We start from the raw sequence: 25,540 nt of genomic DNA, 5'->3' as shown, positions 1-25,540 counted from the left end.
GGGTCTTTGCCAGGGAGTCTTCTCTTCTCATGAGGTGGCCAAAGTATTGGAGCCTCAGCTTCACGATCTGTCCTTCCAGTGAGCACTCAGGGCTGATTTCCTTAAGAATGGATAGGTTTGATCTTCTTGCAGTCCATGGGACTCTCAAGAGTCTCCTCCGGCACCAAAGCATGGGAAGTCCCAATAATAAAAAAATTATAATTTGGCAGAATATTTGGATTATTTGATATGTATATGTATAGTTTGGAATATTTAATGTGATTTGATCGGATTGTTAAATTGGAAAATCTAATATAAAAACAGATACCTCATACTAAGCTCCCTGTGGAAGCTGTACCAGGGTTTAGTGGGAGCACGTTCAGCTTTTATTTCTTGAACCCCAGCCCCCTTCCCAAATGCTTTTGAAAATATTCTCAGTATCAATAGTGAATAGTGGTGTGGTATGGCAGACAGGGTGGTGGGTGGTCCTGCTGTTCAAGGCAAATAAAAAAATCCTACTGGGTATGACCAAGCCTTTAGAAGCACCAGAAGCACCCCTCTAAATCCTGGAGTTGTTTTTTTTTATAGATTAGGGCAGCATTTCTAGAACAGCTGAGATATTTTCTAGAAAAATATATACTGAGCGACGTATGACCAAGCCAGAAGCTCTGAGAAGAGGCAGACTAGGGCTTTAAAATCATTTGGATCAGCTGAAAGGAACAGATTTTTTCAGTGGGTTGGTTTAGCACATGCACAGAAAGATATAGGAATCCAGGTGGCCATTCAGTCTCATCTACCCCAGTTCAATTGTGTTTTATTTTATTGGCTTCTGGATTGTTTCTAGCTTGCACTATAAAACAGTAAGGCAGAGCACACCAGAGTGGCAAACATGAATCACACACAAAGGTTTAAACACACACATTTGGCGATTTCAAGAGCTGTCCTACAAAAATACTAACAGAAGAACCCCCTTTCCGATGTTAGCTCCAGGCATTACAAGTCCATGCAAAGAGCGGTTATGAACTATTTGGCAATCTTAAAAAAGCTTTGTTAAGAAGAGAATGTGAATCTTCCCTGCATAGACATCATGTTTCAGTGCAGCCCAGACAGTATTTCAGGATGATCTGCTTTTGGAGACTGAATAAAGTTAGGGACAATTTTTTTATGCCAATTAGATTTTTTGGCATTTATTACTTTTTAACTTGTTTTGCATACCACTATCTGTTTAGCTGGGTCACCCAGAAAGCCATATTTTCCATTTAAAATGATTTGTGTACATCACTTGACCACCTCAATGGTTTAGTAAAGAAAAAGGCAGCGATTAAAGAGTTTCAAATGAGGTGTCCTGCTGATTTTATTAAATCTGCTGAATGTATAATGAAAAGGGAGACGCTGATAGTGACATTGCTGAGAAAATACAGACTATCTTATCTGAACCATTTAAGGAGGTCCAATTATAGATCAAATTTAAAGAGTAGAGGCAGATTTACAGACACATATCAATGAACATGGTAATTCCAGCGAATGTGACAAAGACTCCTCCTGTTATGGAATATTGCTGTGGTTGAGGATCATTACCTTTACAGTACCAAATACATCACATTTATAATAATTTATTATTTGTACCCCGCCCATCTGGCTGGGTTTCCCCAGCCACTCTGGGCAGCTTCCAACAAAGATTAAAAATACATTAAAATGTCACACATTAAAAACTTCCTTGTCTTCAGGTGTCTTCTGAATGTCAGGTAGTTGTTTATCTCTTTGACATCTGATAGGAGGGCATTCCACAGGGCGGGCGCCACGCCCTAGAAGGCCCTCTGCCTGGTTCCCTGTAGCTTTGCTTCTCGCAATGAGGGAACCACCAGAAGGCCCTCGGCGCTGGACCTTAGCGTCTGGGCAGAATGATGGGGGTGGAAACGCTCCTTCAGGGTTTACTCCAGGCAATGGCTATTTGTTTTTGCCTCGGAGCCACGTACAGCTCCATTTTCAAAAAGATAGGAATGGGAAACAAAAAGGAATTCTTTGCAAGTGACAAACAGGAGAGGAGAGCAACATGCACAAAATATGCCAGCTGCCAAAAATAGCAAAGAAGAAGAACTGTGCTGAACCACAATGAGGTCAAAGTGAAGTCCTGTAGTGCTGCTCTGGATGCAGTTTATGAGGCGAGCCTTATTGCCAAGCTCCCCACAACAGGAATAAGCAGAATCAGGTGGAATAAGAGGCAAGCAAGGTGTCTGGAAGAGCCTCACATTGGAGTTTTAACAGGCAATACAAGAGCTGTAATGTGCCAGAAGAAATATTTTACAACAATCTGTTCTTTATGTAATTTATATCTAGGCCTTCCTTCTGAAACAGCCCATTTTGCATTCACATGCTAGCAAAATTCCCAACATTTTGGAAGGCAGGGGATTAGTAGGGCGTGAATAGACAACATACTGTAAAGATATATACACAGACAACAAGTTATCACCAGCCCGTTCCCCAACCAGGTACTGATTCCCATCTTTGCAGCTGCAGCACTCTCATTTTTGACTTTCAAAGAAGAGCCTTAATGGATTCAAAGACTGGATATTGCTGGGGGGGGGGGGCACACCCTATCTTTCACCCCAAGCACTCGTCAGCTCACTCCCGGGAGCAGAGGAGGTGGAATGTCCAGGAACGATGTTCTCAACTATGTGAGGCAGCCTCTTTCTGCACAGCTTCACCCCTGGTTTCCCATTTCTTGATCATGCTGGTGTGTGACCAAGACACAGAGCTGGCATTTTAAATGATGGATATCATGGCATATAGCTCGGCAAGAACTACACAAAAGTGTTAATAAAGTAAGAGGCACTAAACCAGAACATTGGGTGACAAGCCTGGGTAACAGACCACCCTCGCTTTCCCAAAGCACCACAAAATACTCAAGGCAGCTTCAGCAACTAGCTCATGCTCTTCAACGCCAGAAGCCCGCAGTCAACAGGCCTGCATCTGGGAACAGGAGCTGCATGTAGCTCTCTGGATGCCGTGCGCCCGCCCCCCCAACACTGAAGAGAACTGCACAACACTGGTCACAAGGCAGTCTGTGTCTGCGAGAGCATGCTCTTAAAATGCCTGATGCAGCACCTGCCCCTACACCAGCCTACAACCATCTTACAACCTGCTGTGGGCCAGGCTCTTATTGAGCATGCTACAAGCAAAGGAGGAACGTGCCTCTTGACATGGCATTTCAATTGTGGAACATCCCCACATAATTTCATAGGCACCAACTTTGTCATCTTTCACAGTGCCAATTCAAAACTTTCCTGCTTGCTTGAGCTGCTTTGCGTGTGTAGTCCCCCTATTATATTTTGCTGCCTTGTAAAGCTGTTTTGGCTGTATTGTATACATGGGGCTTTTGTGGTTATATGGCCACTTTTGGTCTTATTGTGCAAATATCTTAACTGATAAGGGGTGGTGTCAGGGAACTGCCATCAGCTCAGAGGCGAGAGGGTGTGACAGGTGTCAGAGGGCCAAAGGGCCAAGGGCAGCACCGGCGGGTTTACTGGAACCCTTACCGACACCGGGGAGACCCTGGGAGGTGGTGTCCATAGATTTCATGACAGATCTGCCCAGGTCACGAGGAAAGACGGCGGTGGCGGCGGCGGTCAACCTGCTGACCAAAATGTGTCACTTCGTGGCATGTTCCCACGCAGTGACAGCCGAGGAAACGGCCAAGCTGTTCGTGGATCACATCTTTCAACTGCATGGGTCCCCATTGAGGGTTGTCTCCGATCGCGGAAGACAGTTCACCTCACGGTTCTGGCGTAAACTCATGAGCCTGTTGCAGGTAGAGGTGAGCTTCTTGACGGCAAGACACTCAGAAACCAACGGGCAAACCGAAAGAGCCAATGCCATATTGCAGCAGTACCTACGCTGCTACGTCAGCCAGAGGCAGAACGATTGGGTGGAGAAATTAGCACTAGCTGAGTTTGCATATAACAATGCTGAACATGTGTCCATGGGGATGAGCCCCTTTATGTCCAACTACGGGTGTCACCCCAGGGCCTTCCCAGGACGGGCAAGGGGGAATGGAGTGTTCCGGCGGCAGAGCAGTTTGCAGAAGAGATGGAAGCTTTGCACCAGCAGCTTCAACTGAACCTGGAAAGGGCCAAAGAGGTATATAAAAAGCAGGCAGACAGGCATTGCAGGCCAGGAGAGGTCATACAGGTCATACAAAGTGTGGTTGTCATCCCAGTGGTTGCCCTTAAGGGGGGTTTGCAAAAAACTGCAGCCTAGACAGCTGGGGCCCTTTGAGGTAATCCATCAGGTCAACCCAGTGACATTCAGGCTGAAATTGCCGGACAGCATGAGAATATATCCGGTGTTTCATAGGTCCTTACTTTCACCTTATAGGGAGGGACACGGCTCCCCGGGAAGGGAGGAAGGGGTGTCCACCCATCCACACGTAGAGGAGAGGGAACGCTGTAATGAAGTAACGGAAATATTCGATTCCAGGTGGAAAGGGCACCAGATAGAGTACTTGGTGGCCTGGGAGGGGGAACCCAGCTCAGAAAATGCGTAGGTTCCCGCAGGCTCCATCACAGAGGAATATCTGGTGGAGGAATTCCATGCTCTGTTCCCACACAAGCTAAAACCCCAAGGGAGGTTCTTTGACGAAGTGTTTGGACCCACGGACGACGAGGGGGACTTCGTAGGCTTTCCATCCTCAGGGGGAGAGGACGGACTACGGAACGAAGTCGAAGAGCTGTCTGAGGGGGAGGAATCTGACTGGGACTTCCCGTCGGCAGGGAGGAACACGGGAGGATGGGAAGCAGTTTTTGAATCCACGGAGGACGACGACTATTCTTTCCGGGGTCCCCCCCCCCCTCTTCTACCAGAGTCCAGGAGGGGGATGCTGTTAGAGCTTCTTCTTCTCTTTTTAAAGGCATAGCAGCATGGTAGATAAAACAGACAGATTAATACTGTCAGGCTTCATAGGCTTAGAAGCCTATTCCCATTTAATGACAGCAGTCCTTACCAGTCAGATTTCTTTCACTGGGTGCAGCGAACAATATTCATAGGATAGCCATGCTCTACCGCTTCAAACAAAACAGGGTCAAAGGATTCCTGGTGCAAGGCAGACATGAATCCTGCAGTTTTGGGTCACTAATCATTCACTATACAAATGCAGCAAGGTAATTTATTGTTCAGCAGTTTAATAATTTATAAGTTTCAAGACACATTTATAAATATTAATCCAATTTCATATTTTATGTTAATTCATATAAGGGTCTGAATAGAATAATACACCATAAATCCTATAATAGCATTCTTTCAAAAATAGATTTCATGCACAGAATAAATAATTTACTACTTTGTAGGGTACCATGGCACCATCTATTGGTGTAAAAAAGCTACACTCTGTTCTAAACATTTTGTACAACTCTGCTTGTCTATGCCCAGGAATCCAATTTTCCCTAACACTGGCATGAAAGAACATCAAAATCAACCAAACAGATGCAGTAATTTTGGAGTACACCTCTTCCATAATCTAACTAGGGCTATCTGTAACAGAGATGCTTCTATGATTTGTGTGTGCAAATGATGTGCGCGCACACACACATCATTTCTTCAAGTAATTTAAGAAAAATGTTTGACCCTAGTAAACAGAGGTGTTCTTTTTTTTGTACATATAGGCAGGCAAAGCATTAGAGCAAAGTGAAATTGGGGTCAGAATGAACTGAATCTATGTGAACAAACTCCATCAAACATCCATAGTAATAATAATAATAATAATAATAATAATAATAATAATAATAAATTATTTATATCCTGCCCTCCCCAGCCGAAGCAGGGCTCTGGGCGGCTAACAACAATAAAATAATAATACAACATTCTAAAATCATTTCATTATAAAATTAATTCAAATCAAATTAATGGCAACCATTGGGCTAGAGTTCTGTGAAGATTGCCAAAGGAGGGAGTCAGGCTGTGCCCTGGCCAAAGGCCTGGTGGAACAGCTCTGTGTCTTGCATTTGCCTATTAACTACTGCATCCATTTCAAGAACAAAACATTAAATTAGAAGCTCTCACACTCTCCACTGACAAGTGCTACACACCTGTATTTTCAGTCAGCTAACATTATTCTTACTGCTGACAGCCCCTATATAAGCTACAGGGCTGCTTTAAGAAATCTGCAATCACCCTTACACTTTCTCTAGTGGTTCTGATGGCATTTCAGAAACTTTGTGTGTGTTTGTTTTAATGTTCTGATGAAGAACCACTACCTTGGGATTTGAATTAGCAAACCATTTGTCATTCAGCATTGAAGCTACACTCTGGGAGTCACTTCTCTGGCAAATGTGCACAAGCTGTATTTCCCATCTCCTCACCAAACCATTTACAATTTGCCAATTATTTAAATTATTATTATTAGGCATCGAGAGATATGATCACAGAGAGTATGAGATCCCTGTTTTACTTTCACTTTCTACAACGCTAATGACATTTCAGAATCACACACACGAGTAAAGATGAGGAAAAAACTAATTACGACAGATTTCCACTAGTGGGCAGTGCAGTTACCCAAATTGTAACAGGGAAAGACTCACCCATTGTGACATAAGGCAATTTGTCAGTAGATCCATGAGGATAGATGCTGTAAAGATGGGCTCCAGTGACATCTACCCCACCCAGAACCAGGGCTGCGCCAATGTAACCTTGATACCTGGAAGACATAAATGTGTTTAGCATAAGAGTGTATGAACACCAGAAATGCATTCCAAACAGTGTTAGAAACTGGGGTATAAAAGCTAAGAGCCTAATGACATCTTAAACCTGCATTCCAGGCACTACAAGAATGCCTAGGTGCCTTTTCATTGGAAAAAAAAGATTGCGGGGGATCTGCAAGCAGAGCAGCACCAAAAGAGCACAACCACAGCCAACTTGCCAAAGCAGGGGCAGGAGCAGGGCAAGCCATGCAGTTCTGTGCAGTTTTCTCTCCCTCTCAAAATGCACACAAACACCAGTGGTGGTGGCTGTTTAAAGGCAGGGGCACTCCCCTCACCCTTCCTAGCAGAAACTATTTAAACCAATAAAAGGGAGCGGGAAAACAAGGGGGTTCCTTAAGAGTGCCGAAACGTCAAGACTCCTCTCATAAAACAGATGGGCTTCCCAGAGAGTAAAAAGCAGCTGCCCCAAAACCTGCACTCCCCGCTTATGCTGCGCAAACAGAAGTTGAGCAAAGAAGAAACATGGTGGCCGCGCACCAGGCAGCCTTCACCACTGGTTTGATTCACAGGGACTTGAAGCTTTCCCAAAGAAAGAGGGGTGGGGAGAAGTGTTGCCTGTCTGCCCACCTGTCAGCTGCGCATTGCCCAAAGTCTCTGGCTTGCAGGACAGAGACCCAGCCAGAGAGACGTAGACACATGGTGTTGGCGGGTGGAGGCAAGCTCACAGAGCCGCATCTCTCTGGCCTTGCAAATTCAGCAGGCAGGAAGCAGCCCTTTACTCTGCAGTAAAGGGCTGCTTCCTGCTTGCCCGTTCTGCTAGGCCAGCGAATAGGTGGCATTCCTCGCACAAGCCAGCCAACCATCCCCAGCAAGCAGCCACCCACACAGCAAAGGGGCACACTCTCTGCCTCTCCACTGCCATTTTTCTGCCCCTCTCAGTAGGATGTGCCAGTGGCTCCAGACAGGGAGAATGGGCTCTGGAGGCTAGAAGGGTGAAAGCTTTTGGCAGGAAGGGCATGGAAGCAAAGGGCAGGACAGCTGGGACGAGGGGGTAGTCCTCCCGACTCCCTCCCTTCACACAGATGCCACACAAAGTCTACATGCAACTGTGGTGTAGAGGAAGGGGCCATGCAATGAGGCACACTGAAGCTTCTGGTTGTTTTCTCTCTTTTTTTTGCAGTGAGGGGTCCTTTCCAATTCATCCTCTCCCCTAGCAGCCTTGGAAGAGACTCTGCCCTGGAGATCTCGTTTTTGCATAATCCTGCCTCCCTCCCACCAGCCCACCCACCCTCCTCTCTCCCGCCAGGCTCGCATTTGATTGACGTGATGGGGGTCACGCTCTTTCCCATGGTCAGCAGCTTGTTGCTGGCAAGTCCACGATGCATGGTGGGGGGACTTCCAGTATGATGGCGACCAGCACTCTACTAATGTGAGCCCGTTGAAGGGGGCCACTAGGTGGCGCGTTGGAAGATGGCCGACAAGAACATCTCTCTGACCCATACGAGGTAATAAGGGGCTGCTATGGGAAGTAGGCAGCCTTCCTACCCCCCCAAGGGTATGGGGGGGGCTGCCCTGCCAGCGGTGTTCATAATGCACCCCCTGATCCGAGAGACGGGGGTGTGGAACACTTGGCAAAAGCCCTCGATGGAATCAGATCTTCCCGACGCCGATTCCAATCAGCGCGTGCTGGTTGCTTCAGCCTGGAATTATAATTGGACTAATTGGCAATAACGGATCGGAAGAAGGCTGAGGCACATATATCAAGTAAGGCTCGAGATAAGGACTGCTGACTAATGCATCTCTGTGATCGGGAGTGACGGATGGATAAGTAAATCTCTTGATGAATTACCACCATGAGAACGTAAGGCTGGAACGAAGGGGGGGGGTGGAGGAAAAAACTCTCTTAAATTCCTTTGCATGATATGACTACAATAATCCTCCACCCTAGAAAGAAATAAGATCGTCACGTTTTAAAAAAACATAAACAGAACTTTAAAACTGTGTGGGGGAAATGACTACAATACGAGAAGATTGAAAGGCGAGAAGGAGGAAAATTCCTATGACGCAGTTAAAAAAACATGGCGTCTCGCAAAGACAGGCTGGCAGGAGAACAGACGAGGGGGAGGAGATTCAGGAATTTGAAAAAGAAAGAAGGCTGGAATGCAAGTTTGACCTGACAGAGCCCCTGATAATGTTTGATTTATTGGGCTAGCCTGAGGAAAAATAATGGACCGACCGAAGACTAACAGAGGTCGTTCCTGAATAATATGAGTTTGGAAGAGCACAAAACCCACACAGAGACGCCAAATCTTCAATCTGTTTGTGAAAACCATCAGAGATCGCAAAGAAAGGAATAAATGATAACAACAAGAAGAGAAAGAAGGTAATAAAGATCTATCCGAATCGAACTGGATGGAACTGTTTAATAAAAGCAGCAAATAAGTGATGTCTGGAGTCATCTGGAATTTTGGACTCGTGCTGAGCTTGATGTATGGGTACCCCCCAAAAATTTTAAAATTTGGCTGTATAATTTGGAATTAATGTGATTTGAACAATGTGATGTGATTGGCCTGTTAATAAAAATTATTTCAAAAAAAAAAAAAACTAATGTGAGCCCGTTGATTTTATCTTTTTATTTTCTCTTTTTCTTACTCTTTTTAAAGACTTTTTTAATGAACACTGAGTTCTGATAAATCTAAGCACCTCACCGCATTCTATCCCACGCTTTGTATCTCTGACTCTTCTTGGGAGTTTAAAGCTGAATTGACTATCTTATCACATTGCGAAGAGTTTACAGGAAGACGCATGGGCTGTCCCCATCACAAGTCTGGAGGCACAGACGGAGCATAATTTAGTGTTATGCCGATAACCTTTGGCATACTACTCCCCCCTGACTAGGATACTTTCAAGGAAAATACTTCCTTGACTCTTTGAAAAACCTAGGGAAGATAGAAGAGCGAGGGAAAGGGAGAGATGACTCAGCAATTAGACAACCCTGCTGATGCGAGGAGGGGGGCTGGAAAACGCTGCAGAGAGTCTGAGGACTTAGAGGAAATGGCATGCTTGCCTCTCACCAAGCAAACCAAAATCAGCGAATTCTTTTATGGAAAAACAAAGGATATTTTTAATATTCCGACCTTGAATAGCTTCTCTCCTTTAGCAGAGATAATAGATAAGGAAACTACACCGAAGGAACTATCCACTAAACAACCCACTAACCCCTTAAACAACACCACCACGAGACCAAAAGGTCCCAAAAAAAGTTCCAACTATGCCCATTCAGGCGGAAGACTGTATCAGAGAACAAGAAAACCATCTCTCTGAATTACTACTTGAACACTCTACCACGTTAGACCTTGTGGCTAAAACCGTGGACTATATTTTTAAATACGTAAGAGACATCAAAGGCTCCCTAGAGAAGATTATATCCTTTGTATCCCCAAAAGTTAATGTCAGCCCCGTAGATGCTTCACCGGAGGATAGGGCCGAACCAACACCTAGAGTACCTGTACTACTGCGTGCAACTTCGCAGACTGGCTGAAAATTTGAAAATGAACAAACTGTGGAAGATTTATACACCGTATCTTCCTACAAGCTTTCACTACAAGCCACTAGACTCTGTTTAATTATCCTCCCCTTCAAAGGTCAGGTTGTTAACTGGTAGTCTACACATGTCGCAAGAAGGCATCTAGCCGAGCTTTTGGGAGTAAATCCCCTTTCCATCGATCTGAAATCCACTGTCCACATTTACAGCAAGCCACACATGCAGAGGATACTGCTCTCCTTCGAATCCAAAAAGTTTCCAACTTACATGATGTCCCTACGAAGCTTCCTGTCTAATTATGGAATTTTTATTACAAGAGTTTTTATCAACACTAAGATTTGCCCTCTTATACCCTACTTTCCAGCTAAAAGGACAGCAATTAAAAATGAGGACACTCCACCTACTACGAGCTCTACCTCTCCACCCTCAGACTTAATTAGCTGGACAGAGTCCCCCATGCCCCTCCTATCAAAGGCTACTCATCTAGAGAATTCGATGGAGCAGGAGTTACTTGTTTCCTTCTCCCATCTGCCAAAAGCCGAACAAGCAGAGATAACGGACAGACTAGATGAGTTACTACTCTATCTCTGCAACTCTGAAGACCTAGCGCCCACAAAAGAGGCAAATACCCCACCTAACGTGGTGTGAAAAATGGGTTATGAATCTCCTCTGGCCACGTTAGAACACACACCCCTACTCCGGCCAACTGAAATCCACGCCAAAATCTCTGTGGCACCCCTAATCACCTTACCGGAGACTTTACCATCTAATGGATGTATCTTCCACGACCCCGGGAAAGCCCTAGATGTTATTGAAGAGACAAAATGACTCTCACCTCTACTACTATCCTGGAACGTTGCTGGATGGCAATCGAAAACAATGGACAAAGACGTTCTAAACTACGTATCACAGTTCAAGATCATTCTGCTCCAAGAGACCTGGATGCAAAATCCTTTTGAACTACACAATTATTTTGCTTTCCATTCCTGTGCCTCAATGGGCCCAAAAGGCGGAAGACCGGCGGGAGGTCTGAGTACCTTCGTATCGACAGATCTAGGAACCTCCCCTATCCAATTGAAAATCGATAAAAATGGATTTTGGCTGTTAAAATATTCTCTACCCACTTCAAGATCATATGCATCAATGTTTATATTCACCCACTTATGAAACAAACTGATTTCAAAAACATCTGGAACGAATTGGAAGACTGCATTCTCTTTGTCTCAAATAAGTTTCCCTCTGCCTCCTTAATTATTGGTGGGGACTTTAATGCAAGGCTAGGCCACTCAGACGAACAGCTAATCAACGAAAGTGGAATGGGTCCCCTAAATGCTAATGATGAACATTGGCCCCTATTAAGGAGTCATTCACTTGACCCAGTTACCAATTTTGCTGGTACATGTCTTTTTCTAATGGCACTTAGATTAAACCTTGTTATTTTAAACGGCCTCTCCTTGGGAGACTGCCCTGGCCAATTTACTTATTCGTCAGGCTTAAGGCATTCTGTTATTGACTACATCCTTGCCTCCCATGAACTCTTCGATGAATATATTGAATTTACTGTAGATATAAGAACCGAAAGTGACCATCTACCCCTAAATCTTAAAAGGACTGAATTTTGGAAACCCTCTAGATGTGGGCTCGCCCCACAGACACCTGATCCTAATGTTCAACAACAAATAGGTAGATCCAGAATTAAATGGTCCCCTTATGTCAATAACAATTTTAGCATTTGGACACAATCAATGGAAGGTCAACTCCTCTGGGCTGATCTGACCTCCAACGACACTGAAGAGACCTCCCCAATTGACCTTTATAACACTTTAATCCGAAAACTCCAACCGTTATTGTCAAGACTCAGGAGACCTAACCACAATGAGTCCCCTACCAACAAAAAATGGTTTGACCGCGAGTGCATCCAGGCAAAACTTATACTCAAGGAATGCTTTAAGGTCTTCCAGCAAAATCCTAACCCTTTCACTAAATTAGAGTTACAACTTAAAAAAAAGAACTACAAAGAGTTATTAAAAACCAAAAAAAAAGAACCGCAGACTCCCTCATTTGGCAGGCCCTCATAAAAGCGTCAATAGAAAAAGACAATACCAACTTCTGGAAAATTATTTCCAGTCAAACCAAAGCTTCTAACGAGGGCACAATAATCCCTGCAAACATCGTCCCTCTGCGCTGCTTAACACCCCCTTAGATAATGACACACCATGGCCCCCAACATCTGAAACTGAAATCACTTCGTTAATTCTACAAATGAAATCTGGCAAAGCCCCAGGAAGTGATTTCATTGTTGCTGAACTTCTGAAAGCGCAAATAAACTGGTGGGCTCTGGTTCTTGCAAATCTATTTTCATATAGATTTCATAACTGAAATCCCTAAAGATTGGGGACTGGCTATAATTGTTCCTATATTTAAAAAGGGCAACCCCTCTGACCCATCCAATTACAGACCAATTAGTCTTCTGAATGTGATCTGCAAACTTTACACAAAACATCTATGTCTAAAATTATGTGAATGGTTAGATCATAATGACTTGCTAGAAATTGAACAAGCAGGATTTACATCTGGACGTTCCACCATAGATCACTGCTTAGTGTTAGATTATTTTGTCTATAAGTATGTGAAACATTGGAAAAAGTCATTGTATGCGGCCTTTGTGGACCTAAAGGCAGCTTTTGATTCTGTATCCAGGGGTAGGCTTTGGGCCAAATTGGCCAATATGGGTATTAACAGAAGGTTATTACTTCTGATGATTAAGCTTCATGAGAACAATACCCTCCAGATAAGACTCGCACAGGACGGCAGACTCTCTAGAGAAATCCCAGTCCAAAGAGGAGTTAAACAAGGATGCCTATTAGCCCCATTTTTATTTAACATCTATGCTAACTCCCTGGTCACATGTTGCCGTGAAATTGAACCCCCCCCCCCGTGTTCTCTAACGGCAGAAAAGTACCAGTTTTAATGTATGCGGATGACGCGGTTCTCTCTCAAACCAAAGTGGGTCTGAAACGTGCCTTAGGAAAGTTTAGTGATCAATGTAACACTGAACTGTTAACAATTAACTTTGCTAAAACTAACATTGTACATTTTAACCGTTCCTTCACGAAAGATAATTGGAGCGTAAAGGGAAACGCCATTGAACAGACTAAGACCTTCCAATACTTAGGCATTACTTTCTCTTATAATGCCAAACTGTCAACACACCTGACTACATCAGCTATATCAGCAGGAAGAAGTGCAAATGCCATCCTTAGATTATTCAGAAGGAAAGGAGCTGGCTTTCTCCCGATGGCCCTAAAAGTTTTTCAGGCAAAATCTTTAGCCCAACTCCTGTATGGTTCTCAAATTAGCCCCTCTGCCAACCTTAAGACCCTTGAAACAGTTCAATCAAAATTCTTAAGATCATTATTTGCTACCCCAAGGTGTACACCTAATGCAGTCTTAAGGCAAGAGGCAGGACTGCCCAGAGTGGAATTAAAAGTCTGGGAGCAAGCAATATCCCTCTGGCTGAAAATCCATTACAATCCTAAGGGACTGTTAGCTTGCTTCCTGGCCGCAGTTCCCTACCCTCCTTGGCTTATGCAAATAACTAATAAGATCAAACAAATTGGCCTAAACCCTGAAAATCTCTTTATTGGAACTCTGAACAAGGCAAAAGCAATTATCACTCAGAGACTTTACGATGTCGAATTACAACAAGAAGATGCCCTACTCCCGGAGACGTATAGATGTTTAAAAGCTTGGCCTAATTTTGCAGCTGCCCCTTACTTAACTAACATCACTAACGAAGCTTATAGATGGGCTTTTTCTAGAGCCCGCTTTGAGACAATGCCCTCAGCAGTGCTGTACGGCAAATTCACGCGGGTACCAATGCATGCACGTCTCTGCCCCTGTATGTCTAATAAGGTAGAATCTGTCACACACATCCTTCTATTTTGCAAATTTTATAGTGAAGAACGAGTTCAATTTATTTTGCCACTTTTATCAAAATTTATACCCCTACAACATTATTTGGAATCCTCCCCCGAAATTTTACGAAAATACCTTCTGGAAGATTCCTCAAGCTCAATATCATATGAGGTGGCCAAATTTTGCACTTTAGTAATCAGGAAGTGTAAATCTCCTCTGTTGAATGGCACAATGCGAAGTTCCCTTGTGTAATCCTTTTTTTCCCCCTCTCTTTTCTGATGCCATTGTTGAATTATTTTTGTCTGATCCTGTGGTGTTTAGTGTTACTGGCTTTTGCCGCAATAAAACTTGGAAACTTGGCTGGCAAGTCCAAGCCTTTGTGCAGAAGTGTGCAGTGGCCTGGCAGCCACGGCTAGATGGGAGGTATTTCAACACTTGTATTTTGGGGTGGTAACAAAAACAGCAGTGAGAAGGAACCACAATTAAGGCTGCTTTGGGCCCCAGGGAGACATTCCTTTAGCCCATCAAATAGTTCCCTGGGGAGCAAGCAGAAAGGGAACGCTTCAGTCCTAGGACACTGCCCTTGGCTCTCCTGCGCAGCCAGAGATCTTGGTCACAAATCACATAGCTGGAAATCTCATTTTGGTTGCTAGGTGGCGCTACTGAGTCGAAAAAGAGATTGGAGACTGGTTAATTTTGAATGCTGATGACAAACACAAAAATTTCCATTTTTAAATGCTGCCCCTGGAGGCTTCTGCTTGTAAAATTGTTTAAACACACACATATTTCAGAACATGCCACTCAGCTGCTGAACTTTCCCAACTACATGTGTCTGTATACTGCTTAACTGAATGAAGAGAGAAAGGGGAGGAGGCAAACAGTGGCAATAGCACTGCTCAGTCCACAAGCCAGTTACCTGAAGAGCATCTGCTTGAGCATCCGGTTGGCTGTGACCACCCTTGGAAGCCGTCCAGTTGAGAGCGAGTGGAGTTCAATGTTAGAAGAGATCAACTGAGTTGTCATTTCTGTGTCTGCAGCTGTTCCAGCCCCGCAACAACTGCAAACATATTTACTTCATTTAGTAAACAAGTAGCTTCTGAATAATTATCTAGAAGCCATGGCCACAATTGGTTGGCAGCCGCCCCACAAACCCCCGGAACACATTTGCCACTCTATAGGAATCAAGAGCTAACTAGACAGTCTTAGTCCATTAAAGCAGGTGGTCATTTCAGGAGAGGACAGAGAAAGCCCTTTGTGAAACATGAACAATTAAATACCCATGCTTTTTCTTCCTACTTTTCCCTGGTTCCCTCCATTAGAAACAAATACCGTATTTTTCGCTCTATTGGACGCACCGGACCATAGGACGCACCGGACCATAGGAGGGGGAGAACAGGGAAAAAATATTTTTTCCTTGTTCTCCCCCTGTAAAACAAGGTGCGTTCAAGGTGCATCCACCCAAGCCTATGCAGCTGTTCCGTCTCGCTGTTCTGCCCTCCGTCTCACTGTTCTGGCTTGGGGACAGCCTTGCTAGCCTCTGCAGGAGAGCGGGTGCCTTTACCCCGCTGTCCTGGAGAGGCTTTGCGCGCAGCCGTCCCCAAGCCAGAACAGCGAGAAGGAGCCCTCCGTCTCACTGTTCTGGCTTGGAAACAGCCTCTCTAGCCTCTGCAGGAGAGCGGGGTGAACGCACCCCGCTTTCCTGGAGAGGCTTTGTGCGCAGCCGTCCCCAAGCCAGACCAGCGAGAAGGAGCCCTCCGTCTCGCTGTTCTGGCTTGGAAACAGCCTCTCTAGCCTCTGCAGGAGAGCGGAGTGAACGCACCCCGCTTTCCTGGAGAGGCTTTGCGCGCAGCCGCCCCAAGCCAGAACAGCGAGACGGAGCCCTCCGTTCTCGCTGTTCTGGCTTGGAAACAGCCTCGCTAGCCTCTGCAGGAGAGCGAGGTGAACGCACCCCGCTTTCCTGGAGAGGCTTTGCGCGCAGCCGCCCCAAGCCAGAACAGCGAGACGGAGCCCTCCGTCTCGCTGTTCTGGCTTGGAAACAGCCTCGCTAGCCTCTGCAGGAGAGCGGGGTGAACGCACCCCGCTTTCCTGGAGAGGCTTTGCGCGCAGCCTCCCCAAGCCAGAACAGCGAGACGGAGCCCTCCGTCTCGCTGTTCTGGCTTGGGGACAGCCTTGCTAGCCTCTGCAGGAGAGCGGGGTGAACGCACCCCGCTTTCCTGGAGAGGCTTTGCGCGCAGCCGTCCCCAAGCCAGAACAGTGAGACGGAGTCCTCCGTTCTCGCTGTTCTGGCTTGGAAACAGCCTCGCTAGCCTCTGCAGGAGAGCGGGGTGAACGCACCCCGCTTTCCTGGAGAGGCTTTGCGCGCAGCCGCCCCAAGCCAGAACAGCGAGACGGAGCCCTCCGTCTCGCTGTTCTGGCTTGGAAACAGCCTCGCTAGCCTCTACAGGAGAGCGGGGTGAACGCACCCCGCTTTCCTGGAGAGGCTTTGCGCGCAGCCTCCCCAAGCCAGAACAGCGAGACGGAGCCCTCCGTCTCGCTGTTCTGGCTTGGAAACAGCCTCGCTAGCCTCTGCAGGAGAGCGGAGTGAACGCACCCCGCTTTCCTGGAGAGGCTTTGCGCGCAGCCGCCCCAAGCCAGAACAGCGAGACGGAGCCCTCCGTTCTCGCTGTTCTGGCTTGGAAACAGCCTCGCTAGCCTCTGCAGGAGAGCGAGGTGAACGCACCCCGCTTTCCTGGAGAGGCTTTGCGCGCAGCCGCCCCAAGCCAGAACAGCGAGACGGAGCCCTCCGTCTCGCTGTTCTGGCTTGGAAACAGCCTCGCTAGCCTCTGCAGGAGAGCGGGGTGAACGCACCCCGCTTTCCTGGAGAGGCTTTGCGCGCAGCCGTCCCCAAGCCAGAACAGCGAGACGGAGCCCTCCGTCTCGCTGTTCTGGCTTGGGGACAGCCTCGCTAGCCTCTGCAGGAGAGCGGGGTGAACGCACCCCGCTTTCCTGGAGAGGCTTTGCGCGCAGCCGCCCCAAGCCAGAACAGCGAGACGGAGCCCTCCGTCTCGCTGTTCTGCCTTGGAAACAGCCTCGCTAGCCTCTGCAGGAGAGCGGGGTGAACGCACCCCGCTTTCCTGGAGAGGCTTTGCGCGCAGCCGCCCCAAGCCAGAACAGCGAGACGGAGCCCTCCGTCTCGCTGTTCTGGCTTGGGGACAGCCTTGCTAGCCTCTGCAGGAGAGCGGGGTGAACGCACCCCGCTTTCCTGGAGAGGCTTTGCGCGCAGCCGTCCCCAAGCCAGAACAGTGAGACGGAGCCCTCCGTTCTCGCTGTTCTGGCTTGGAAACAGCCTCGCTAGCCTCTGCAGGAGAGCGGGGTGAACGCACCCCGCTTTCCTGGAGAGGCTTTGCGCGCAGCCGTCCCCAAGCCAGAACAGCGAGACGGAGCCCTCCGTCTTGCTGTTCTGGCTTGGGGACAGCCTTGCTAGCCTCTGCAGGAGAGCGGGGTGAACGCACCCCGCTTTCCTGGAGAGGCTTTGCGCGCAGCCGTCCCCAAGCCAGAACAGCGAGACGGAGCCCTCCGTCTTGCTGTTCTGGCTTGGGGACAGCCTTGCTAGCCTCTGCAGGAGAGCGGGGTGAACGCACCCCGCTTTCCTGGAGAGGCTTTGCGCGCAGCCGCCCCAAGCCAGAACAGCGAGACGGAGCCCTCCGTCTCGCTGTTCTGGCTTGGGGACAGCCTTGCTAGCCTCTGCAGGAGAGCGGGGTGAACGCACCCCGCTTTCCTGGAGAGGCTTTGCGCGCAGCCGTCCCAAGCCAGAACAGCAAGACGGAGCCCTCTGCAGCGCTCCGTCTCCCTGTTCTGCCTTTCAGCTTAGCGGCGCAGCCTGCATTCGCTCTATAGGACGCACACACATTTCCCCTTAATTTTTGGAGGGGAAAAAGTGCGTCCTATAGAGCGAAAAATACGGTACTTTGCAACTTTCCATTTCCAGAAAATCTGTGGTCATAAGCAGGCCTAGAAAAAGGTTAGTAATATATATACTTACTAAATGTTTGGAGATATATAGTGTATTTTTGAACAGTTCTTGTCAGCAACAACCATCCCTTCAGTGGCTCTTGTATCTGCTCCAAGTACTATCCCATCCTAGATAAAGAAAGGGAGATGGCAATCCTATGCCCACTTTCCTGGAAGCAAGTGTCACTAAGCTTAGTGGGACTTACCTCTGAGTAGACATGCATAGGACGAACACTGAAAAAGCTGTTATTACTGCAACAAGCATTGGGCCTCACCTTAAACACTACCCCAGCAATGGTGGTACCAGTCTTGTGGGCTGTGGGAAGACGCAGGCCCTTCTTGGTCCCCTCCACTTCAAGCTGAGAATTCCTACAACAGGAGGTAATCATGAAAATGAGGCACTGGTGCTAAAAATTAAAGAGTCTTCTCCATAAATAGTGTAAGGAGATCCTGACTACTCTAACTGCCAGAGGATGAGAAAGAAGTGAATGCAGCAAAAGGAACCAATGCAAGCACCAAGCCCACCAATACCCCACTCCTCCCGATTTAATCAAAGGAAGAAAGCACTGTCAGGAAGGTAACAACCTACCCCCATCGCTCCCTGAATCTGGCCCCCTGACTAGTTCATTATAGGACACACACACCCCGGAAGCTGGTCATGCATTTAAAATTTAACTCTTAGAAATTGAAGGTTATAAGTAGATCCCTCTAGAATGAAATCCAACCTTACTTACCTTCTAAGTAAGCCTGCCCAAGGGCTGTTGGCTACAACAGTGGATCGCTTTTGCATGCTCCACCCGCCCTATTGGGGAGCAGGCAAGTGTGTTTTCCCTTGGCATTTCAGCGCACACACAAGCAGTTTGGAGCAAAAACAACAACCCTCACGCTCCCCCCACCCCTGCAGTTCTCTTCTACCACCACCACCCCGCTATAATTGGGGGTGGGGGAACTAGCAACCGTTTGCTTCTATGGGAGGAGCTACGATTTGGCAAAAATGGGATTCATAGCACCGCAGTGTTGGAAGGGACCTGAAGAATCACCTAGTCCTAGTCCAGCTCCCTGCAAGGCAGGAATACAAAGCCGTCCCATGCAGGGATCGAACCTGCAACTGGGCAAACGTGGGATTATCAACATCAGGCGGATTAAGGTGGATCTGACATCTTTCCGCAGGGCCCGCAAGATAGAGCTGTTTAGCCAGGCCTTTGGTCAGGGTTCAGCCTGACTCCCCCTCCCCTTTCATAAGCACTTGCATGAAAGTGGCTTCCCAATTTTTCTCACAGGCCCATACAAACACAAACAGCACAAATAGTTGGGCCTGGTGAGCATTTAAGGTCCCCAACTCTAATCTGCGGGCTGCCATCTGATTGGGTTTTATTCTGATCTTGATCTGATTTGAGGATGTATTTTAATTGATTTTATGTTAATGTGTTATACATTTGATGTTGGCTGCTCTGAGCCCAGTTTTGGCTGGAGAGGGTGGGGTTTAAATAAAAATTATTTTTATTTTTATTATTCCCGTTTCCCCGCCCCCCCCCCCCCAGCAAAGAACCTGAGCGCTATTTTCACCCTCTGGCAGCTGCCTAGTTACTGAGGAGGAAAGAAATCCATTGGAGGTTAAGAAACCCGCAGGTTTAAGCTTTCCAAGGGGTGGATAGTGACGAAGCGACAGCCCTTCCTTCTCTCTTTGAGATAAAGGGCGAGGAGAGGCAAGGTCCCCCCCAGCCCGCTCACCCCATGGGCGGCCCTTGGAGGTCTGGCTCAGCCACTTCCGGGGGGGGGGGCTCCTCCTCCCCATTTCAGCCCCCGACCCTCCCTCCCGGGAAAGAACGAAGCATCCGCGGATCCCAAGGCGGCTTAAGCGATCAAGCGAATAAGAAGGCCGCTAAGGAAGATCCATGGGGAAACCCCAGCAGCACCGGCGCGCGCGTTACTTATTACCGTTGTTGTTTCAGAAGAGCCCTTTCTCTCCCACCCGCGTGAGGGCCTCGCTAGGCCTCGGAGCCGCCCCGCCGGGCCCCCACGCCGCCTCCCCCGCTCTCCCCCCGCGGCCGCCACTGACCGGGCGCAGTTGTGGAAGCTGAATCCTCCGGCAGCGTCGGCCAGCGAAGCCTGCAAGACGGAGAGCGTCGCCATCTTGCTGGGGCTTGATGGGTTTCCCCTCAGGCGGCGGCGGAAGCGGAAGCGGCCTCGGCGGGATTGAGGGAGGAGGTCGCCGCCCCCGCCGCTTCTGTCGATGAGTCACGCGGAGGGCCCCGCCAGCTTTCCCGCCAAAACCTGAGGGAGGCGGAGGAGCCTCTGCGCTCGCCTACCTCTCTGTGCTGCTGAAAAGGGACTTAAGGCCCTGCTTCATTCGTCGCGTTTAAACCACCCACCCGTCCAAATAAAAAGGTCTCTCTTTCTCATTTAAAACCTTGCGCGGGGCTTTCGATGATCCTTCATTCCGTTTTGTTTTCATTGCTTGGTTAAAGAGGAGCAAAGATTTCCTTTTTTTAATAAAAAAGGATTTTTTAATTAACAATTTCAACATAAGAAAATATCAAAACATGTATTCATTATTCCCCCTCCCCCCCCCATCTCCCCATCAAACCCTCCCTTCCTCACCCCCTCCAGACTTCTCTCAGCTCCTCTCTCTGATTTCTCACCACATATTCTCTGCATACTGTAAAATTGTACAATTCTTTATATTATCTGTCTACTATGTTAACAGTCAATAAATTTGTGTATGTTTATTTAAAACCTGCCAAGGAGTCCAATTCATTTTGGGCTTTTTAATAATATTTTTATTAAGGTTTTTACATAAGAAAAAACAACAGAAAAATACAAAAATACAAAAGAACAAAGAAAGCAATACCAAAAGAAAAAAAAACAGAAAAACAGTTAAAAACAATTCCATTTCATAATATTCCTTGCATTTACTTATTTCCCAGACTTCCCCATACCTCCCTTCACTGTATTCTAGTTCATATATTTGATCAGCAAATCCCTTCCCTCTGTCTTGTCTAATTTTTAACTTGATCTTGGTATCTTAATATATCTTAATCTCCTTAATATCTTAACAAATTAAAGCCTTTTAATTTTACACCTTTTAACCTTTAAATTTTCTGTATTCCTTCACCACTTTATTATTAATAACCTTTTACGTTCGATCCGATGACATACTGACATTCATTTATCTTACAATATTTCTGTAGATAGTCTTTAAATTTCTTCCAGTCTTCTTCCACCGTCTCTTCTCCCTGGTCTCTGATTCTGCCGGTCATTTCTGCCAATTCCATGTAGTCCATCACCTTCATCTGCCATTCTTCCAGAGTGGGTAGTTCTTGTGTCTTCCAAAACTGTGCGATAAGTATTCTTGCTGCTGTTGTAGCGTACATAAAGTTCTATCCTTCTTTCGCACCAGTTGGCCGACCATGCCCAGGAGAAAGGCCTCTGGTTTCTTCGGGAAGGTGTATTTAAACACCTTTTTCATTTCATTATAGATCATTTCCCAGAAGGTCTTAATCCTTGGGCACGTCCACCAAAGGTGAAAGAATGTACCTTCAGTTTCTTTACATTTCCAACTTTTATTATCGGGCAAATGAGATTTTTGCTAGCTTGACTGGTGTCATGTACCACCTGTATATCATTTTCATAATATTCTCTCTTAAGGCATTACATGTCGTGAATTTCATACCAGTGGTCCATAACTGTTCCCAGTCAGCCATCATTATGTTATGTCCAACATCTTGAGCCCATTTAATCATAGCAGATTTTACTGTTTCATCCTGAGTATTCCATTTCAACAGCAAGTTATACATTCTTGATAAGATCTTAGTTTTGGGTTCTAGCAATTCTGTTTTCAATTTTGATTTTTCCACCTGGAAGCCAATTTTTCTGTCCAATTTGTATGCCTCCATTATCTGGTGATAATGAAGCCAGTCTCGCACCTTACTTTTTAGTCCAATTCATTTTGTTGTCTTTTAAGTAATTTGTAAAAAGTTTCCATTCTTCTTTGAAGGCACAGTTGTCCTTGTCTCGCAGTTTGTATGTCAGTTGAGCCAGTTCTTCATAGTTCATCAATTTTTCTTGCCACTGTTCTTTTGTCGGGGTTTCCTCATTCTTCCATCCTTGTGCTGTAGCACCCTGCTTGTGGTTAACGCTTAGCTGGAATGAAATATTCAACGCAGCAATAGAAAAATTAAAATAATAATTTATTTGTCAGACAAATAAATGATAGGCACAGTGGTATATGGTTACCAAAAGCTCTGCACACCCCAGCCCTGATGGCCAGCACTTATATTTCCTCAGCCCAGCCCCCTTACTCCTCCTCTGGCTGCCTCTATCCAATCAGCGTGGTTGAAATTCCTATTGGCTGTTTGCTAGAACCAATCATAAAAGATACACCCATTTCCTATTACCTTTTATGGGAGACAAAGAGCTATATTTCCTTCTATCCATAAATGGCAGACAAGTAGTCATATATCTTACATTTGCCTCGACAAGGCACCTTAATTACCAGATCACCCTTTGCCCCTGCTACCCTTTTGCCCTTTTGCCCTTCTGCCCCTGGCAACAGGGGCAAATGGCTAAAACAGATGGCTCATGGTTTTAAATTTTGTCATAAACAGAGATCTTGAGTTCACCTCACACACCATCAATGAAATAAGAATCTAACATAAGAATCTAACATTTCTTACTTTCTAAATAGGTTGCATAATTACATTAAAGCCAATATATTTCATACATTAACATATATAGCTTTTTAGAAGGAAAGGAAAGGCCTTTTCAAAGAAAAAAAGGGAATTAGTAAAAACACTTTCTAAAAGCAATTTCTAAAAGCAACTTCAGAGAGCAGCCTCTTCGGTTTTCCCAGCCAGCTGCTGTTCCTATTAGCTCTTGCCCTTTAACCTTAGGCAAATGTGGCTGATGGGAGGCCCATGATAAACTATTTACCAACTCTTAATTAGTGTTTTTGCAGCTTGATTGTATTCTGTAATTTGTATGACCTTTGCTCCCAGCCTGTAATTCCCTTCTATAACTTTGAGGTACTGCTATAGATCAATGAGGGGCCCTGTTCAGGAGAATAAACAACTGCAAAAGTACTCAGCCAGCTGGTTTCTGCCTGGTATGAAACAAGCATTTGCAAATATATTTTTTAAGCTTATTTTAAGATACAGACCTTGATCAAATGCCTCAGTGCTATCAAGACTCTTGCTGCTGTTGTGGCATACATAAGTTCTTTATTTTCCTTGGCAGGTCTTATCCTACAATCCCAAAGAGGAGCAAAGTTTTCCATTGAGGCGAAGACAGCAGCAAAGAGAGGAAGGAAGCCGATGGTCCAAAACATGAAAGGAAGCAAAGAGCAACAAGATGAAACAGCTCCGCAGTCACCCTCGTGGCTTAAAGTGAGAGTCGTATCCATTCCTCCCTCCCTCCCTCCCTCCGCTCCCACCCAAACGGGGACACGAAGCCCCTTGGCGGGGCCTTCTTAAGCATATCTGGCACCCCCCCCCCGTTTCCCAGAGTTGTCGACCTTTTTTAAAGGGGGGACCCCAAAGCTGTTGACCCTTTTTAGGTTGCAAGGTGGTGGAGAAGCAGGGGAAGGAGGGAGAGGCGCTGGGGGCATCAGTTGCAGTGTGTAGCCTCGAGCGTGTAGCCTCATACCAACATACCAACACTCAATGCTGATGAAGACATTAAAGAAATTTTTTACTCTCAGCTGGATACCATCCTATCAAAGATGCCTAAGCAGGGTAAAATCATCTTCCCGGGTGATTTTAATGCAAGAATTAGGCAAGATTTCGATCTGTGGCCTGGGACTATTGGGAAAGAAGAAATTGGCAACAGCAACCAGAACGGAATCTTACTTTTGACTATATGTGCAGCGCACAACCTTCTTATAACCAACACACACTTTCTTTTCTTCTTTTTAAAAAATATTTTTATTCATTTTCAAATACAAATTTATACAAAAATTTTCGAAATTTATTACATAGTCTTCTTTTTTGACTCCACTCAGTTTCTCTGCCAATCTTCCGTTTTAATCTTTTCTTTTGTTTACACATTTCTAATTTTTCTATTGCCTTTAAATTATAACCTCCCTAATCTTATTCCCTTTTTTACAATATTTCTTATACTTTCACAGAACATTTTGAAAACCTACAAGCGTTGTCTGCTCATCACATATACTTTTCAGATAATATGTAAATTTTCCCCAGTCCTCGATGAACTTCTGGTCTCGCAAATATCAAATCTTTCCTGTTAATTTATCCAATTCTGCAAAGTCTGTCAATTTCAGTCTCTATTATTCGATCGTCGGTAATTCTTCCTGTTTTCATTTTGGGGCTAGGAGTATTCTCGCCACTGTTACTGCGTATTGGAAAAGTTTACAGTCTTTTTTATTTACTTCACTTCCTACCATTCCTAAAAGAAAAGCTTCCGGTTTTTTAATAAATGTATATTTCAACATCTTTTTCAACTCATTATAAATCATTTCCCAGAAGCCTTTCACTTTCTTACATTCCCACCACATATGATAGAATGTCCCTTCCTTTTCTTTACACTTCCAACACTTATTACATGTTTTATACATTTTTGCAAGTTTTACTGGTGTAATATACCATCTATAAACCATTTTCATAACATTTTCCTTTAACGCAGTACATGCCGTAAATCTTAATCTATCATTCCATAATTTTGTCCACTCCTCAAATTGTATATTATATCCAAAATCCCTAGCCCAATGCACCATCACCGATTTAACTTCTTCGTCTTTTGTATACCATTCCAGCAGCCGTTTATACATTTTTGATAATATTTTGTAATCATTACTTAATATTGCTATTTCAAATTTTGAATCTCTTTCCACATAGCCATACTCTTTTAAATCCTTTTTAAACATTTCATTAACCTGATAGTAATGCAACCAATCATACACATACTTTTACCTCTTCATATGGTTTCATTTTCCACTTTCCTCCTTCTTTTATTATTAGCTCTCATATGTTATCCATCTCCCCCTCATATTGATCTTTTTAACACTCATCACTTCTAATGGAGTTATTTTTATATCTTCTGTAGTGATGTTATTAACTATCAACTTTGCTCTCTGTTTTGTATATTTAGCCTTTATTCCATTGAAAAATTCCTTTCCCACATCCATCAATTCCAAGTTCTTTAACATAAATTGCCATGATATATTATCAAAGGCCTTTTCTGCATCCACAAATATTAGCATAGCTTGTTTCTCATTCCTGGCGGTCAGATATTCCAAAATATTAATTATATTCCTTATATTATCTTTCATCTGTCCGCCAGGAAGGAAACCCGCTTGATCTCAGTCTGATTCTTCTTCCTCGGACACCTGCTCTCCCTCCTCTTCGGAGGCAGGAAAACCCACGAAGTCCTCTTCGTCGTCTGTGGTACCAAACTCCTCCTC

General features: G+C 45.6%; 1 protein-coding gene across 1 annotated transcript in view; it reads right to left on the bottom strand.

Moving 5' to 3' along the window:
* LOC310668851 (proteasome subunit beta type-7-like) overlaps positions 1–20,317 on the bottom strand; it is a 33,207-nt gene extending 12,890 nt beyond the window's left edge. The window contains exons 1-5 of the mRNA XM_083422205.1: positions 20,183–20,317; positions 18,399–18,492; positions 18,155–18,252; positions 15,050–15,190; positions 6,552–6,667 (exon numbers count right to left, since the gene is read on the bottom strand). Coding sequence (XP_083278331.1) covers positions 6,552–6,667; positions 15,050–15,190; positions 18,155–18,252; positions 18,399–18,492; positions 20,183–20,256 — 523 coding nt within the window. The 5' untranslated portion in view covers positions 20,257–20,317. The remainder of the gene's footprint in view (positions 1–6,551; positions 6,668–15,049; positions 15,191–18,154; positions 18,253–18,398; positions 18,493–20,182) is intronic.
* Positions 20,318–25,540: the final 5,223 nt, after the last annotated feature.

Source organism: Podarcis tiliguerta (genome assembly GCF_965153285.1).
Source record: "Podarcis tiliguerta genome assembly, chromosome: W".
Lineage (NCBI taxonomy): Eukaryota > Metazoa > Chordata > Lepidosauria > Squamata > Lacertidae > Podarcis > Podarcis tiliguerta.
The sequence above is the reverse complement of the archived record's forward strand: the minus strand, read 5'-3'. Positions and strand labels throughout refer to the sequence as shown.